At 44.3% G+C, this 18,498-nt stretch overlaps 1 protein-coding gene across 1 annotated transcript in view; it reads right to left on the bottom strand.

Annotated features, from left to right (window-relative positions):
- Window positions 1-11,424, bottom strand: part of LMOD3 (leiomodin 3) — a 13,768-nt gene extending 2,344 nt beyond the window's left edge. Inside the window, exons 1-2 of the mRNA XM_004702422.2 lie at window positions 11,131-11,424; window positions 7,406-8,776 (exon numbers count right to left, since the gene is read on the bottom strand). Coding sequence (XP_004702479.1) covers window positions 7,406-8,776; window positions 11,131-11,424 — 1,665 coding nt within the window. The remainder of the gene's footprint in view (window positions 1-7,405; window positions 8,777-11,130) is intronic.
- Between the last annotated feature and the right edge of the window lie 7,074 nt (window positions 11,425-18,498).

Genomic DNA, 18,498 nt, shown 5'->3' with positions numbered 1-18,498 from the left:
GCCTCTGACAGCACCTTTGTGGGCCCAGGTGGTGCTGTCATAAAGCCCAGAAATACTGTTGGTCTAAACCCACCCCTGCTGCTCCTTGGGAGAAAGATGTAGCAGGATGCTTCTGGATAGATACAATGCTTTGGAAACCATATGGCGTAATCCTGCCCAGCCCTGGAGGGGCACTAAGAGTTAAAATGGACTCAATGGCAGCAAGTTTATGTTTGGGGGCTTTGGTACCTTACGGAGGATACTGAAGAAGTAAGTCCAGGGGACACTCACAAGTTCTATAACTAAGAATGCTTCTCTATTGTGCACCCCTTTTGTCAATGTGGCAAACCATTGTGGCGGTCTGCTTTGGCCCTCCCCATAGCCAGTTCTCTGCCCAGAACCTTTGTTTAGGAATATTTCCCAATATCCTAGTCACTACAGAGGGCTTGGATGGGCTGTCCTGTCCTGCACAGCCTTCAACACAAGGGGTCTTCCATGTGCTTCTGACCCCCTCCCTCCCTAGAGCCACACTTTCAGGAGAGGAAGTCTGCGACTGCCCCTGGGTAGGACTTCCCCCAAAGAGAACCAGTTCTTTGTGAGCACAGCAGTGAGCGCTAATGCCAGGTACTTAAATGAGCTGTAAAGCCACAATGACAACAATGTGGTTCTCTGTGCTATTGCATTTAAAATGACATTATTAATGATATTCTCCACATATGTTTATAGATACATGGAAGGCTTCAAAAATAACATTAATGCTACAGTTAGAAGCATTACTATTATTATTTTTAAAATCATTTTATTGGGGGGGCTCTTACAATTCTTATAACTATCATTCAATTTTATTAAGTGTTAACATAGTGATGCACACATATGAATATACTCAGAGGAGGATGGAGGCCAGGACTGGAAGACTCTTTTGAACAAAACTCAAAGAAACTCCCTGCCATCCAGTCCTTACTGACTGCTAGCCAACCTATAGGACAGAGCAGGACTGCTGGGGTGGGGGGTGTTTTGAGACTGTACTCTTTACAGGAGCAGCCAGCCTCATCTTTCTCCCAAGGAGTGGGCTGAGGTTTTGAACTCTCACTTCCCTTGCATAACCTACCAGTACTCCCTTTCATTTGACCAATACTAAATGATCACAACTACATATATTGAGTTCCTGCTCTGGGTCAAGGTCAGTGGATGCCCAAGTTAGAGATGGGAAAGACCTGCCTGAAGAACTCAGAATTCAGTAGAACTACATGCAAGATACCCACAGGGCTTGCAACTGGAAAAAGAATGTGGGAGGAGTTATGTGAAACATAGATTTAAAAAAAGAATGGAAATACACAGGAAGAGCATTTACTACTGATTCTTTGTAAGTACTCATATTTGAACCGATTCTTGGAATGTGGGGAGAGGTCTATAGATAAATATGGAACCAACTGCCCCTACTAACTGTAGTCTAGGTGATTCTCATGCAGAGCAACAGAACTGCTCCAGAGAGCAGCTGGTGGGCTGGAACTGCTGACCTTGCCTTGACCGGCTCAATGTCTCACCCACAAACCCACAGTGCCCCCGGACCCTTAGCTAGATACGAAAGGAAAAGTAATTTAAAGCAGAGGACCCTATGGAGGCATGGAAGCAGGACCCTTCAGGAAAAACACTAGATGCAATTTGCCATAAATGTCAGGATGCACAGTTGTCAAAAGCTGGCCGTTCTTTTTAGCTCTCCTCCATTCCTATTGGATCAACACTCAAGGGGTGGGTTCAGCAATCTATGTGTAGTCCTTGAGGTACTCAGGCATGCTGGTTCCAGGGTCACGATTATAGACTTGGGGAGCCCGGTGGCACAGTGAAAGAGCCTTGGCGGTCCCGTGGTTATGTGGTTACAGACTGTACTTCACTGCTTTGGAGAAGAGCTGAGACAATGTGCTGCTGTGAAGAGCCCAGCCCTGTGGGACAGCCCAACTCTGCCCTAGAAGGTGGCTAGGAGTTGGAATCAAATCAACACGATGAGGATAAGAATTGCTGATTTTAGAAAAGATGTCTATCAAAACCTTTTTCCCCACTAGGCATCAGAGAGAAGCATTTTGTCGTCTACATATGCCTGGTCAGGAGGCTCTTTTGTGATGGGGCTTAAGGGTTACCTCGCTTTCTCCCGTGAGCTTCACGCTATACAAATCATACTGCTTCCACCGCTATAAACTAGGGTTACCTTTGGAAATTATTTTTAGATTCATCTGGTTCCTTTTTAGGAGGCAAGAAAGAAGAGGCTGGAAAAAGGAGGAGCTGAAGATAAGCCCAGAGTTTAGACCTGAACTTGAGAGAGAATGCAGACATGATGGGATATTGTGACCATGGCTCTAAAAGAGTTTGATCTGGGGCAGATTAGATGAAGGTGACCAAACGGGAAAGGAAGATTTGGATCCTGCCCTAGACTATGTGACAGTTGGAACAATGGGAGAGGATATGACGGGAAAGAATAGAAAATCATAACAAGGATAGACTCCAGAGAAGTTGTTTGAGACAAGGATTTGATGATTGAGAAAGAAGAAGAAATAGCCAGAGATGAGGGTGAAGATTCAAGAGGTTATCATATTAAATTCTGTAATTGTATCACTTACTAAGTATATGGGATAAATTGACAATGCCTTTGATCAGATTCCAACAACTGCCCGGAAGCAATCCATCTGCACACAAGTGAGCCGAGAGGGAAATTGAGTGTTAAAACAGTCACTTGGATTCACATAAAAGCTGGCTCTAATGCAGTTGTTCTCAGTGTATGAAACAGCTGTTGCACTTGGGATTTTATCTCCATGAAAGGTATAGTTACTCATCCGGGATGGTAGACAGTGAGCAGATCACAGAATTTAAAAGGAGGAAAGGAAATCTTACACTTGCCAGGGTCAGATAAGCTTGCACAAGTCTAATGTGGTTCCATTGAACTGATATCATAATGACTCAGAAATATCATCTGAGGGATGAATTAGTCATTAAGAAATGAAATTTATTTGTTAGCTAGAAGACTTCTAAAATATAGCTAAAAATAACAAAGGCAAAAAGACAAACTAAAAGACTTGGTAAACCCAGTCCATTGTCATTGAGTCAATTCTGATTCATAGCAATCTTTCAGAAATAGAACTGCTCTATGGGATTTCTGAGACAGAATCTTTATTGGAGCAGAAAACCTCATCTGTCACTGATCGCTTTGAACTGCTAACTTTTTGTTAGCTGAACACTGTAATCAATGCACCATCAAGCTTCCTGGAAAAACCTATTAAAACCAGATTAAACCCACTGCCATCCAATCACTTCCAATGCTCCCTAGAATTTCTGAGACTATACATCTCAAAGGGAGTAGGCAGCCTCATCTTTTTCCCATGGACCTGCAAGTGTGTTTGAACCACCAACCTTGTGGTGCACTACTAGAGCTCCTTAAAAAGTCTACTCCCAATCCCAAATCTATTGCCATTGAGTCCATTCAGACTCACAGCAACTATGAGATTGTAAATCTTTACTGAAGTAGTCTCATCTTTCTCCAGCAGTGTGGCTGGTGGTTTTGAACCACAGACCTTGCAGTTAGTAACCCAGTGACTAACCAGATAGAAAATCAAACTTACTGCCATCAAGTTGATTCTGACTCAAAGCAATTCCATAGCACAGAGTAGAACTGCCCCATCTTATATGTCTGAACATATTTATGGGACAGCTTCATCTTTCTTCCATGGAGCTGCTGGTGGATTTGAACCACTAACATTGGAGTTAACAACTCAATGCATAGCCCACTATGCACTAGGGTTCCTTAATACCTAACAGAATCATGTAAAAAAGTAAGTATCCCAGATGTTAGGCAATAGGGTTTGCTGGGGACTGAGCAAAACTAGAATGCCATTATCCTTGTTCAAGGGAGAAAACCAGTTGATTAGTTAGTGCCATGCAAATGCAAGCCTGGTGTGGACAGAGCTGATGTCTCCAATATATGCTCCACATATTTGCCATCTTAAGTTTCATTTAAAAATTATAAATACAATAATCCATTAAGCAAATAAAACAGCTGGCCTGAACTCTTACCAGTTTTCAATTCCTGGCCCAGAGACTAAATATCTCTTAAACTAAATTGGATGGAGAGTTTCTTAGTGAAGTAAACATTTGATCCAAAAAGGTGAACAGATTTTTTTCTTCATTCTTTGCTGGCAACTTCCTTTTAGAAGTTCCAAACCACAGGGATGCGGAAAGGGAGGAATAAGTATTAAGATGGAAATATACAACTTTAAAATACAAATGGACTTATTGAGATTTACTCTAGTAAATAAAAAACAATACTTCTAAGTCCAGGAGAAGAAAATATCAAGTTTAAAAAAAGTTTTCTAAGAATAAATAAGAAAATTTCATATTAAATTTTTACTTAGAATAATTTTTAAGTATGCTTTTAACATGCAATAGTCTAGCTAGCATCAGTATAAAAAAGAAACAAAAAACAACTCACCAAGATTTTTAAGATGTGTTTTAATTTTAACCTCATATTTGAAAGTTCCTGGGTTTGGAGTTACTCTAATGTAAGACAAAAAAATAAATTCTGCAAATGTTTCTTTTTTCTTTTATGTCTACAATGTGCGTGTTATCAGGTCTTATCTGAACACAAATATCCCTTTCTACTGGGATTTTGGAATATCACCCCTGAACCATGATTACTATATTTCATTTAGACTAAAATTCGCATTACAGGACATTGCAGCCGCTTGGAGAGCAGGGTGCATTTTAGCACTGGCCGTGTCTTGCAATAGCTATCCACAGCGTGACTATGTAATAGCCATTCAAATAATCTTGTGGTCTCTGCTCAGCTGTGTGCTGTTGGTACTACACACAGGAAGATGTATTGCCACTCAACATACCTTTTTTAAAATGGTGCCGCTAAGTTGATAAACCATGCATGCAGCAATTCTTGTAACATCTGTAAGTCTAAAATGATTTGAAAGCAAAGGAACAAAGATGCCTTTTGAAAGATCATGCTGCGATTCCGCACGAGAGCAGACAGTCACTGTGGATACAGACAAGCACAAAACAGAGCCGCGGGGAACAAATGGATGTCAGTGAAGCAGATTTTCATCGGCACAGCAATGGGTTTTCACGTTTTGCTACAGTGTTTTCCAGGACGGAGCAGGTAGTGCTGTGTGGCATTTTAAACCGAGGTACACGCAAACAAAGAGGGAAAGAAAGAACCCCATGCCTTTCACAGGCCAAGCCAGGCAACGAAAGGCAAAAGATGCTGCTAATTTCTTGGAATAGATGAGTCGTATCAAAGCAGAGGCAGATGTGGCAAGACAATCATTCAAAAATACATGAGACAGAGTTGACTTTGCAGCATGCTTTTCTTTCTTAACAAACATAAGGGGAAAAAAGCAAACAAACCCAGGTACCATCAAACTGATAGTATTTTAGATGTGACTGAAATATGCAAACTGCAGTATTGGTCAAGGTGTTGGATTTTTGCAGTTATTCTCACGAATTTATCTTTCTGGCTTTTGCCGACCCTAAGGCTGCATCGTTCGGCTATGAAAACAATAACCACTCCTTCCATTGCACGCGCCATGAGGAAGAGCCCGCAGCCCTGATCCTCTTTACCTTGTCAGTACCTGACACCTGGGGTGTCATAACTAGGTGTATTTACTGCATAAATATGTGTTGCATTGTTGGGTGGGAATGGAACATATTCTGGGAAAGCAGATTTTTATCAGTGGAGCAGGGAATTGGTTCAAATGATCATTTGTATTTCATTTTCTTTTCTACTTGGGAGTCTACTTTCTCCCCCTTCCTGGTGATTTCAAACAAAACAAACTGCACTTCCTTTCTCTTCTTTGAGATAATGTTATTTTCCGACTGCATAGCCACCATGGCAGTTGGATAGGTATTAGCAGTAACTGGTTATGGAACAAATGGTAGAGCTAATTTTTTTTATCAAAACAGGTCCCTAATCCACCCCATATAGAAGCCCAGCATCGGGGGCAGAAGAACAGGTACAGAAAGCATTGAGGCTGTGTCCAAGGGCAGGGGAAGGACTCCTGCTTGACCTTGTGTGACCTTCTACCCTGGCCCCTGACCAAAGAGAATCAATAAACCTCTTCATCACAGATGGAAGTCTCCTTTCACTTAGAAAAATGAAGTGTTGATAATTCTGCATTACTAAGAAATGGGAATATAGGACATGCATAGGTATCCTGGAGCTTCAAATGGTTCATGGAGAAATTCCATTATTTTTAAATTCCATTTTCCAGGGACATTTTAAAGCTTCCTCTTATGTGTGTGCATAAATAAGTAATAAATAAATAAATATCTTAGAATATAAACCTCTTTAAAATGGAAAAAGAATGGATTTACATGCAAATTTATTTAAAATGTCTTGGGAAAACTTGGAATCTTTATAATAAATCAGAAATCTTTATAATATATTGAAACATTTTAAAAAGAAAATTTTACCAATGCAACCTCTTGGCTAAGTTTGTAATGAGATACTAAGAGAATACAGTTAAATATCAATCACCTATGGCCCTTGTACACACACCTCCCTACCTCCCTAAATGCCTTCATAGTAAGGGCAAAAATAACGAAGTTCTGCCAGTTTAATAGCTGTCGAAGCCCACCCCTCCCCTATCAATAGTGAAAAATAGTAAATATTAAAATGGAAATATAGTAACATATTTCAAAATTCCATTCAGAAAAAAGATTAAAAAGAAAAAGAAAACTCCATTCATTCACGGACAAACTGACCCAAAGTTTACCACTGGTTTGCTTTCCTAAAAACAAAGAGAATCGGTGTGATTACAGGTCACTCGTCATCCACTATAAAAGAGCCAACTGTTTCTAAACTTTTTGAAGACTCTCAGTTATCGACACAAGAGCAGCCGAATTAGAGCGTGCTCTGGTTTCTCCCTCACAGACAGGCCTCTCCGGCTGGCGGGCTGGCGGCTGGCTAGGTGTTTCCCTGAAGATGCTTTCCTGGGGTTCAGAATAGCAGGTGGGGGGGCCCTAGGTGACTCAAAATCTTAGCGAGTGCTGACAGTAAGGTTGGGGCTCTGCTTCTGAAAGGTCACAGCCGAACCGGGGGTGAAGCCAGCTTGACCCTGAACTCTGAACTGGGTTTCAGGTCCACTCCAGCACTTCCCCAGCGCATCCCTGATGGGGCTGTCAAGATGACTACGAGTTACCCCTGATCAAATCTGACCCCGCTCCATACACGTCATGAAGTGAAGACGATGTTTACCTGTTGGGACAACCAGATCATTTGCTAGGTCCTGGCTACTCTCTGGCGCAGACTAGCTCAGCCACAGCTAGAGGACGTCACCTGTGCTTAAAATGAGCGGGGTGGGGGTGGGGGTGGGTGGGGGGCAGGTTTGCGGTCTCCCGGAGCTGCTCCCCGGTTGGTTCTGCCCCTTCTACTCACAGGTTTGAGATAGGCAACGTTGCTGTGGCGGATGTCGTTCAGGAGCTGGTCTCGGGGCGTGATCTCCACCAGCGGCGGCGGCCTGTTCCTGGGCACGGGCTTCAGGGTTCTGATCACGTCCTTCAGGTTGGTTTTCTCCGCGGACTCCCGGGCGTCTGCCAGGCGGGGTTTTCGCTGGATTCGCTTGAGCTTCACCACCCGGAAGGAGTCGGGGTCAACCCCGTGCTGCGGAGACTGCGCCGACGGCGGCTTTGGGGGTTCGCCGCGGTGACTGGCCGGCACTGCCCGCGGGCTGGGAGGCCCCGGAAGAGGCTGCAGGAACTCCTGCATCCTCAGATCGGGCATCGGTCCCCCCAGCATCTCCCACATGCCCGGGGGCAGCCCCAGGCCGTTCTCCAGCATGGCTATTAACTGCCTCTGCTCTTTCAGTTGCTGCTGCTTTTGATCTTCCAGCCTTCTCTGCCTCTGCTTGTCCTGGTTGCGGGTGAGCAGGTTGGTGACCACCATCCTGGGGCCCGGCAGCTCGAAGTGGTAGCCCATCTTGAGGAGGGTGCTGTTGGCCTTCAGCAGCCTGGCGATTTCCATCTCGGCCTGGTGGCCCAGCAGGTGCCGCTGGTTGTGAAACCGGAGCTCGGCCAGCGTCTCGTTGAACTGCAGGCAGCGCATGATGGCCACGATGCCTTTGCCGCTGATGGCATTGGACTCGATGTTGAGCGTGCTGATGCTCCGGTTTTCTCGCAGCATGTTCGCCAAGGCAAACGCCACGTTCTCATCCGCCCCCACGTTCGCTAGGCTGAAGGCTTTGACGTGCTTGTTTTTCTTCATGGCGTTGACGAAGTCCAGGAGCATTTCTTTGGGGATGTTTTCAATGTTGTTCAGGTTGAGTTCCGTCATGTCGGGATCATTTTGCCGGACTCGCCGCAAACTTCCATCCAGGTCTGTCTGGTTTCCGGACGGCCTTGCACTGACCTTCAAAAAACTGGTATCTAAAGCAAGCTTCTTGGGGTCTAACTTTGAGATTTTTTTCTCACTTTTTTCTTGGGTCTCTGATCCGTCTTTCTGTTTTTCCAAGGTTTTGGTAGTCATCTGTTGGCAGTCGCCCTCGCCGTTTAGAATTTGCGCCTTTGTTTCACCTTTAGTTTTCCCATCACTTTCTTCACCATCATCTGTTTCTTCTTCTTCTTCCTCCTCCTCCTCCTCCTCTTCTTCTTCTTCTTCTTCGCTTTCATTATTATCTGTTTCTTGAACACTGTTATTGCCCGTTGGTTCTCTTTTATCTGCACCTATGTCACTGTTAAGCTTTTCTTTTAAAAACCCGGACACGTTTTGATTGTGTCTGGCGATTGCTTGCTGCTGTTCTTGTGTGGTCTCCTAAAAGAGAGGTTTGGGAAGGTTAGAATAATTGTTAGTTAAGAAATATTAAATCGGTATTTATTAGGAAAAATCCGAAAAGTAATTACAGTGAGTGAAAAACAACCTAATAAACAGCATGAAAGGGTTTCAAAAATTGTGGGGAAATGGAATTAAAAGAGTATGAACAATGTCTACACGTTTCTGAGATACTTTAGACATATTGTCAGGAGACACCAGTCCCTGAAGGGCAGATATCGTGTTGGATAAAGTGTATGGCTCATGCAAAAAGAGGAAGACCCTTAATGGGAGGGATGGACACAGTGACCGTATCATTGGGCGCGGGCACAGGGACAACTGTGAGGGTGGTGCAGGACCGTGCAAGGTTCCACTCTGTTGTGCATAAGGTCGCTGTGGGTTGGACCCAACTCGATGGCACCTAACAACAACAAGAACAACAACAGTCCATTGTGAATGTATGTGTATTTATACATATACACAGTATACATTTGAAAGTTCGTGTAGGAAAACCTGTTGGACTATCTACTTCACTACTGGCTATCTCTGAGCAAAGGAAATAATCACTAGGACGGACATGAAGAGGGGTAGCAGTTGGCCGACTTGCATTTTCTACATTCATTCTACTAGGTGTGGATTTTTACAAAGCACACGTATGAATTTTGTAAACAAATATTGCCAAAGTTTATACAAGTAGATGTATAGAAACATACACTTTTGGCAGTCTACCCCATCTTATAAATAGAGCCGCGCGGTGCTGTGGCATAAGCGATGGACTATGATCGAAAGGTCGGTGGTTCAAACCAGCCACTCCACTGGACAAAGACAAGGCTGTCTGCTCTGTGAAGATTCCCAGCCTCAGATGCACCATAGAGAGTCACTAGGAGATGGAAGTGACTCTATGACTGTGGGCTTTTTTTTTTTATTAATCTCATCTGACATACTACAAGAAAACCCAGTTCATTTTGTTTTGTTTTCAGAGTGATGTTCAATCCAGAAGCAGTGCAAAAATCCCCTGCTTTGAAAACTTTTCTCGAGCTATCTATGAACACACTGGACTCTTTGTTTTTCCTATAACGGAATAGCATCTTTGTGCTATGCAGTCCTGGGCCACACAATAATTCCCCTATTGCCCTACTCACATGTACATTTCTAAAATGCTCACTAATTCAGTGTGATATGCACATCAAGATTCCTGGAAACATAGTATGTTGTGGGAAAAGTGAGAGCAGTTCAGTGCTTTGGAAATTACATCCTATCCCCTCTGCTCTGTGAACACGGGGTGGGCTATTCCTGAGGCAGCTTCACTATCCGGTTTGATTTAAAGGAAGGCATGTAGGGGACAGGTCTACTGACAAAAGAAAAGAGGCCTGTGATTGAAAAACAATCGCTTAGACTGGTAAGGAAAACGACCAGAGCGCTATCAGTGCTGCTTATTGGATTCTTTCACATCAGTTAGCATACTTTTCTCTATGATATGTGCATGGCAACGATGTCATTTGAAAGTTGATACAGCAATTTGAGACATAAGTGCATCCAAGCAAGAACTTAATCTTTTTGCTCAGGACTTAATTCTATGTTGACAGTTGTAACACAGTTACCATAACCACAGAGAGCCTCATATTACCCAGCAGGCGCAGCCAACCCTTTCAATTGCAGCAGAGAAAGGGGGGGGAGAAAAAAGCTAAAAGTAATTCAACCTGTTTCTTTAATGAAAGCGACTTCTTTCTTTTTGGCTGTGTTAACTTTCTCAAAACGCAGTAAAAATATTATTTAAAATCAGCTTGATAGCTCTCAGTTTCTAAATGGCATACTAGAAATTAGGAATATTGGGCACTTTTGGTTGATTTGATTTGGTTTAATGGCCAGGAGTGGGGCTGGACTTCAGAGTACCACAAAACCCGTGACACAGCATGGAAACACTGCACATGGGTGAATGGGCCAGCAGAGGAAGGTACAGAGGCCTATGAGCAAAAGAAGAGCTAACAACAACGGCTTCTGAGGTACAAGTTAGGACACTATATCTCAAGACTCTAGAACACAGATTTTCTTTGCATGGCAAACCCCACAGAATTCTTTTAAAAAGACATTTACAAGAAATGACCAACTTTCTCCTCCAAACTGTTCCATTTAAGTATTGATTTTTTTCTAGAGTCAGAGTAAATATTATGTTTTAATAGATGAGAGGGCTTCACAAAATTCATGGGGAAATTCCATGATCAGTTCATTGGCTTTTTCCTCGACCTTTCTGAAGGCCTCTCATCTATTTGGCAAGAGTAGAAAACTGTGTAGTTTTGAGAAGTCACAACACGGCCCCCAGGCAGCTGTCTCTCTGCTGGACCGAAAGCCCTGGTTACCTCAGATGGCACAAAGGTGACCGGAACGCGTTCGTCCTCCAGCATGCGTCGGGATGCCTTTTGCCAGTACATATAATCAACGAGAGACTTATGGTCAAAGTTTCCAGTCGGCGGCTTGTCCGTTTGATCTTTCTGGATCATTCCCACAGGAAGCCTGGGGTCGGGCGCCATGACTTCCATTTCAGTTTGTAGTTCTTTGAGCTCTTCAGGGGACAAGTTGGCCAAGATCTCATCTTCATCAAGCTCCTCATCCAAGAGTGCTTCTTGGTCTGCGTTCTTGCTGTGCCCTGACATGATTGTCCTCTTCGATTAGAAAAGAAGAAATAATCAAAAGCGATTAAAACACACACACACACACACACAAAACCTTGAGAAGGTCCTCCTGTTAACAAGTGTCCCAGGTCCACTGCACCTTGAGATAGTTCCCCCCTAAGAATCTCAGTGGTGTGTGCAGAGCAGCGAGGAGACTGCAGCTTAGCTCATGCCGGATCTATATTAAGCAAGGCTTGACTGGCTGGGATCAGTTTATGGAACTACTATGCTGCTCTCTTTTCGGCAACTTGAGTCAGCTGTGTGAATCCATCTGACATTTCAGTACAGCTGCTTACGCTCACCAGTGAGGAACTTGTCTACAGAGGTCCTGCAGGAATTAAAGTAGTTCTTTTCCTATACACTCTCCTGTTTCAACACGCAAATCCAGGCAGCCCATAGAATCACACATAGCCCCATCACCACCACCCCACACTCACATATACCCCGCAGTATTACAAGTGCACACACTTCTTATGTAAATGATTAGGGAGACTTACAATATTCCAGAAAGGAAATCCAACCAGCACCCTGAGTTCTACTGAAGGGAAAAGTTCACTTGACGGTGGAAACCAAGCTCGCGGGGCTTGTTGACTCTGGAAGCAAGTAAAGCTGGCACAGGGCTCTGCTATGTTCCTCATCTGCTCTGTAAGCTGAACCCTCACAATGTGTCCTTATTTGCATTTAGGTACTGTGATCGCACAGATGGCGATAGCCAGCGCTTGAGTTTCCACTATGAAGGAAGAGTTTAATAGTTTGAGTAATTTGCTTTTCGTTATTGAGCATCAATCAAGCCAGGATAGAATTAATAAAAGGAGAAATATAAAAAAAATCCCAAACCATGAACGCCCTAGAAGCCATGAACTTACACACACATACACACATCACTGAGCACAATATATTTGTAAATTACAAATGGCTGACCCTTTGACTCAACAATTCCACCTTTAGAACTGCGTCCTCCCGCTAACTCTCTCATGGGTTAAAGGACAGATAAAATAATTCAATTTTGTGTAGCAAAGGATGAAACGGTATATGTTACATGACATTATCTGTGTGATACAAAGGGAAAGAATGTATGCAAATCTAAAAATTTTAAGATGTAAAATATCATTGAGAAGATACACAAGAAACCAATATAGCTTTTATTTTTTTTATTTTTAAATTTTTTTCCAATATAGCTTTTAGAGATAGGACCGGGTTGTCTAGGGAGGCAAGAACTTAGTTGCCATCAAGTTGGTTCCAGGTCATTGCTATCCAACTTTTCTCCATAGTGTTTAAGGCTGTGACTTTTCAGAAAAAGATCACCAGGCCTTTCTTCTGAGGCGCCTATGGATGGATTTCAACCACCAATTTTTTTGGTTAGTAACTAAGTGTTTAACCAATTGTGCTACCCGAGGACATGGATGGGAATAAGACTTTGTTATTATCTATTCTAGAGGAACAGTGGTGGCATTGTGGTTATGAGTTGGGTTGCTAACCACAGGGTCAGCAGTTTGAAACTACCAGCCCCTCTGTGGGAGAAAGATGAAGCTTTCTACTCCCATGAAAAGTTACAGTCTGGGAAGCTCACGGGTCATTCTGAGTAAGAATAGATTCAACGGCAGTGCGTTTGTTTGTGCTTTTATTGTATACTCTTTAATAATAATAGAATATTGACGTATTTGTATATACATGGAAGTATTTGAAATATTGTAAATGCATCACTTATTCAAGAAACAGTCCTGGAAACCCCAGGTGGTTAGGGACATGCTGTACCCTGTGTGTTCCAGCTCTGTTTGGTGACTCTGAGAGATCCCACAGAAGCCCACTTGTCTAACCCCATAGTTCATGCTTCACTTTTGCTTTGCTTTCCAACTTTGCTCCTGCGAAGGAACCTTGGGCGTCTAATGGCTAATTGCTTGTCTGCTAACAGTTGGAAGCCATTGGTACTCTCCTAGAGGAGAGGCCAGGCCCTGCTCCCATCCAGAGGAACAGCCTTGGAAACTGTATGCAGGCTTTCTGCTGCCCCACAGGGCCACTCAGAGTCGGAATCAACTCGACTGCACGCGAGAGCAGCCTTCGGTGCAATTCATTTCTAAGCGTCATACTTTAGACAGAAATGTGGACCTATCTGTAAAAGAAGAGGACCAGGAGTCTGGGGGCCTGCATTCCAATCTCAGCCTCTCTCCACATGTAATAATGGACAATTTACTTAACCCAGTTTCCTTATTTAGAAAAGGGATCTGGTCCCCAAGTATAGAATTATTGAGAGGCTTATATGAATATGAATATATGTAAATAAATAGGGTAGTAAGCTCACAAGAAATATGTAAATATGCTATTATTCTTGTATTTCATGGGTAGGCACAGAAACATCTAAAGAAAATCAAAAACAATTGTAAAATGTAATACATTTTATAAAGTATTTCATGACAGAAGTCGTTACTTCACTGGCAAAACAACACCACCAACACAACAAAAGGGTGTTTAAAAATCGTGTGTTTCCATAGAGCGCAGCTGAGAGACTTGTAGATGGAATTATAGCCCTATTGGCATGTAAATATGAAGCTGTCCAGGAAAGTGTTCTGGATGGTCCTTGTGAGCTTTCAGATTCAAATTCCTTTCTGATGAAGCCCACCTGTTTTCATGCGACCACTCTGCTCCTGATGATCAAGCTGATTGGGACTTGCAGGGAGGAAGGAAGGGCTCCTGCTAACTAGCATCTTGCTGAATGAGACAGGAAGTGGGCCATTCTTGGCCAGCTGCTTCCACTGTGCGTTGGATCCATATGCTGACGGAAAGGGTTCTGCGAGTGTAATTAGCCGCACTTGACACACAGATGATTTGCAAGCACTTTCTCTTAACGATGCTCTCCACCTCAGCAGCTATTTCTGTCATATCCAGCCAAGAGGAGGCTTCAAACAGTTGGAGCAAGAATGGAATTTCTCCCCACTCTTTTGAAAGCCCACTTGGATCACGTCGTCAGGAGTGGTCATGCACTGGGCCGCTAATCTCAAGGCCAACAGTTCAAACCAATAGCTACTCCTCCGGTCTTTGTGCTCTCATAAAGAGTTACAGTCTCAGAAACCCACATGGGCACTTCTACCCTGTCCTATCGGGTCACAATCAGTCAGCATCCACTTGATAGCAGTGGATAGCATCAAAAGGAAGCAACTACTAGGTAGCTAGATTAAGGGAGGGGGGGTGGGGGTTGTCCCTCCCATGCCTGCAAAGACCCCCGTAGAAGAGGTTGGAAAGAAATCAGGCAACCAAAGTTGACGCCTATGATGATCCCAAATTGAACATGCTCCTACTCAAGCGCTGGAGCCAGGTGGGAGGTACACCTGGGCAGTCCAAACTAGGCCCAGGCCCATGACATCGCCCAGGTGGGCTCAACCCAGCCAATGGGGTCAACCAATACCTTCAACCACACCTTCCCCCAGCCAGGGTGTGGGCTAGAATAAAGGCAGGGAGCACGCTCTGCCTTTGGGAGCACACGCTCTTAGCCTCTTGGGTTCTGGACCTCCCGTGATCACCCCCAGGTTCACACGTATGGATGCTCTCTCTTCCACGTGTTTGTTCGTGCCCAATTGTGAACCTTAGCGCTGCTTCTGCGCGACTTGGCACGCTTCCCTGAAATCACGTGTACCCTTTTGAGACTGTACCACCTGAAACTTGTCCTGTCCTTCCTAAAAACCCACTTGGATCACAAAACGGGCTTCGGCAAGAATTCTTTCATTGGGCAAAGCCAAGAACTGAGGTATTCCCCACTCGAGAAACCTTAGTGTAATTAGTGGAACTATAAGAGTCCCTGCGTGAAGGTTCAAACCCATTCGAAATCACCCCGTAAGATAGGCCTGGCAGTCTGCTTGCAAAAGGGCACCGCCTTGAAAATCCCGTGGACCACAGTTCTTCTTGGCACCCCTGGGTCCCAAGGGATGGAATCAACTTGAGAACAACCATTGGTAACAGATGGGGCTTTCCAAATGATCTGGTTTTGTATGGGAATCCCCTGGAGGAGATTATGAATCATCTGAGCATTCCTGGATCTCACCTAGTAGTTACTGAATCAGAATTCTCAAGAGTAGAACCGACTGAGTCTGCATTTCTTTTTACATCTCTGTAGGTGGCCCTGATGTGTAAAAGGGTAGAAATCACAGCTTTTGCAAAACACTTGTTTTGCAGCTCAGACTCAGAAAACCGAAGGCATTTTGCGTTCGTTCATTCATTCATTCATTCATTCATTCAACAGCCTGCCGTGCCAGGTGCTGTGTTAGACACTACGCATATGAGTAAGCAAGTTGGGCACAGTCACATTAGAGTGGCGGAGACAGATGAGTAAATAATCATTGGTTGTGTTAAATGTTACGAAAGGAAACTGAACCCGAGTGTGAGAGAATTAACAGGAGACCTACTCAGGATAGGGACATCAGGGAAGACTTCTCTGAAGAGGTGACCCCTGGTGCATGGAAAGCAAAGGGAGCAACCTAAGCAGAGGCAACAGTGCAAAGCTCTCAGGCTGGCAAGGCATCAAGATCTGAGTGGGCTCTCATGACCAGACTGTTGGACCTGGAGACGAGGGCGGGGGAAATAGGCAGGAGGTCAGCTCAGGTCAGTTTTTAGGATCCGAACTAAACTGAATTTCGTTCTAAGTGGGATTGGAAATTGCTGGTGTAAGGCAGCAGTGACTCCAGGACAGGCCGAGCCTCTCAAGGCAGGCCTGAGTTTCGTTTCTCTAACAAAGTCACCCTCTCCCCCGAAATGACGCTGACCACACCTGGAAAGGCCCGAGTGATCACAATGACGTTGACCACACCCAGAAAGTCCTGAGTGACCACAATTGGAATGACCGAGAGTGGAGCCAGTCAACCAAAATGACTTACACAACCAATTGTCTCCAGATGAAGTCATTGAACTAGGGGAGGGTGAGGGGAAATAGTTTCACCCAGTTTATGTAACCTGTAAAGAGTATAAAAACTTGGCTTGTGCCCCAGGCCGGGGTCCTCCTCTTGGAGGAGGCCACTGCGTTGGTGCTCTGGGACTTGGGCCCTAGCTCCAGCTAGTCAATAAACTCCTTTGTTGTTTGCAGCCTCGGTGACTCTGCCTCTCTGTTCCTGGGGCCAAGGGAAAGCCGGCAGTAACATTGGATGGAGTCAAACCAGGGAGTCACCCGAGATGATGCACATTTCTAAAAGATCACCTAAATTAAAATGTTGTTAGTACCATCGAATCAACCGAGAACGGTTCCTTTGTGTTTTCTTGACTGTAGTCATCATGGAAGCAGGTCGCCAAGTCTGTTTGTTCTGTGTACCTCTGGGGGCTTCAAAGCTCCAACCTTTTGGTTACCAACCAAGCACAAACTCTGATGCCCCTCCCCCAGGGACTTCTTTATCATTTGGAGCTTTCCAAAGGTGCCCTGGCTAGTCCTTTCAGTGTCTCCTCCCCACCCCTGACCCCACCCCAGTGTAGCCAATAGATAAACCTACACTGGTCATCAGGAGGCTGACGGCTCCCTTCCCCAGCCGTGTTTCCCAGCAATCCCAACTGTTGTCAGACTGCAAGGGGTCAGGAGAGCCTGTCAATGTACCAAAAACAGAGATGAGGTTGATTCCAGAAATTCTAAGTTTATTCCTACAAGCCCTTGGTTGCAGAAGGAAAACAACCAGGTTTCTCCTCGGAGCTGTTTCGGAGTGCGGTTCTGATGACACAAGATACAAGAAACAAGGTGTTTTGTGTGTGTGTGCGTTTTTAAAAATTTTATTGGGGACTTGCACAACTCTTATCAGTTTGTTTTTTAAACAATTATTATAGCAATGTCAAAGGATACAACTGATACTCTAGAAAGCAGGCTTTGCAGTGACCATTAGGAAATTATCTATCCCTACATTTCCCCAGGCCCCAGGAGGCCACCATCCCCTGAAGTTTCATGCATGGCTGTGTATCATGTTGGCGTGCTGTTTTGTGTCTGGTTACATAGCTTACTGACCTTGCCAACCTCCTACCTGAGTTGGACCCTGCTGATTAAACTTAAAAGGAATTTTTACTGCAAGGGGCGGGACTGTTACATTTTGGATTTTTAACAAACTAAATCTCAAATTATGTTATATTTCTAGTATTGACTTTTTTTCCTATACCACTACCTCATACCTTCTGTTCCAGCCACAGTCAGTATGCAAAACCTCAAAGGATAAAAACACTCTTATTCATGGTCAAGTTTTGCACCCATTTCATTTTGTGTGAATCACTCTTCTCTCCCTTGCCTCCCTCTTTTTGTGGCTCAGAAATCACCCCCTCTAGGAAGCCCACCCTGACCTCAAAGATGAGGCCTGGTGTCTCTGATGTCCATAGCTCAGACCATGCACATGTCCCTCTCTACTTCACTTGACAGTCTCCGATGGACAGTAACTGTGAGAACCAGGGGTCTTGTTTACCCCGCATCACTGGCACCTCACATAGTGCTCGATGACAAAACTTTTCTGCCCCGCTAATCTCCAAATGTTAGAACCATAGAAACCTCTAAGTTGCCGCACAAAACAGCAGGCATTTCAAAACAGCTGCAACCTAATTCATTTGGCCTTTATCTCTGAAAACCTGAAATACAACCCCAAGTCCATCAAACAAGGTCTCTCAAAGCCCGAGGGCAGGCCCTGGTTCTGCCAATGACTGCATGGTCTACTAGACCTGTGTCTTAGTTACTCCCCTGGATACAAGAAATGCAGTGTAATGATGTGGTCAAGCACAGGTGCCCTGGACTTGGAGTTATTGTGGGGTGCCACCGGATCTGTTCTGACTCATAGCAGCTCCGTGTGACAGAGCAGTTGGTCCCACAGCATTTACTTGGCTATAATCTTTGTTTTTTTTTATCGTTTTATTAGGGGCTCATGCAACTCATCACAATACATACATACATCGATTGTGTAAAGCACATTTGTACATTCATTGCCCTCATCATTCTTAAAACACCCGCTCTCCACCCAAGCCCCTGACCTCAGCTCCTCATTTTTCCCCTCCCTCCCCGCTCCCCCCTCCCTCTTGAACCCTTGATCATTTACAAATTATTATTTTGTCATATCTTGC

Source organism: Echinops telfairi, unplaced genomic scaffold (assembly GCF_000313985.2).
Source record: "Echinops telfairi isolate 266 unplaced genomic scaffold, ASM31398v2 ScPeMD7_31;HRSCAF=116, whole genome shotgun sequence".
Taxonomy (NCBI): Eukaryota; Metazoa; Chordata; class Mammalia; order Afrosoricida; family Tenrecidae; genus Echinops; species Echinops telfairi.
The sequence above is the reverse complement of the archived record's forward strand: the minus strand, read 5'-3'. Positions and strand labels throughout refer to the sequence as shown.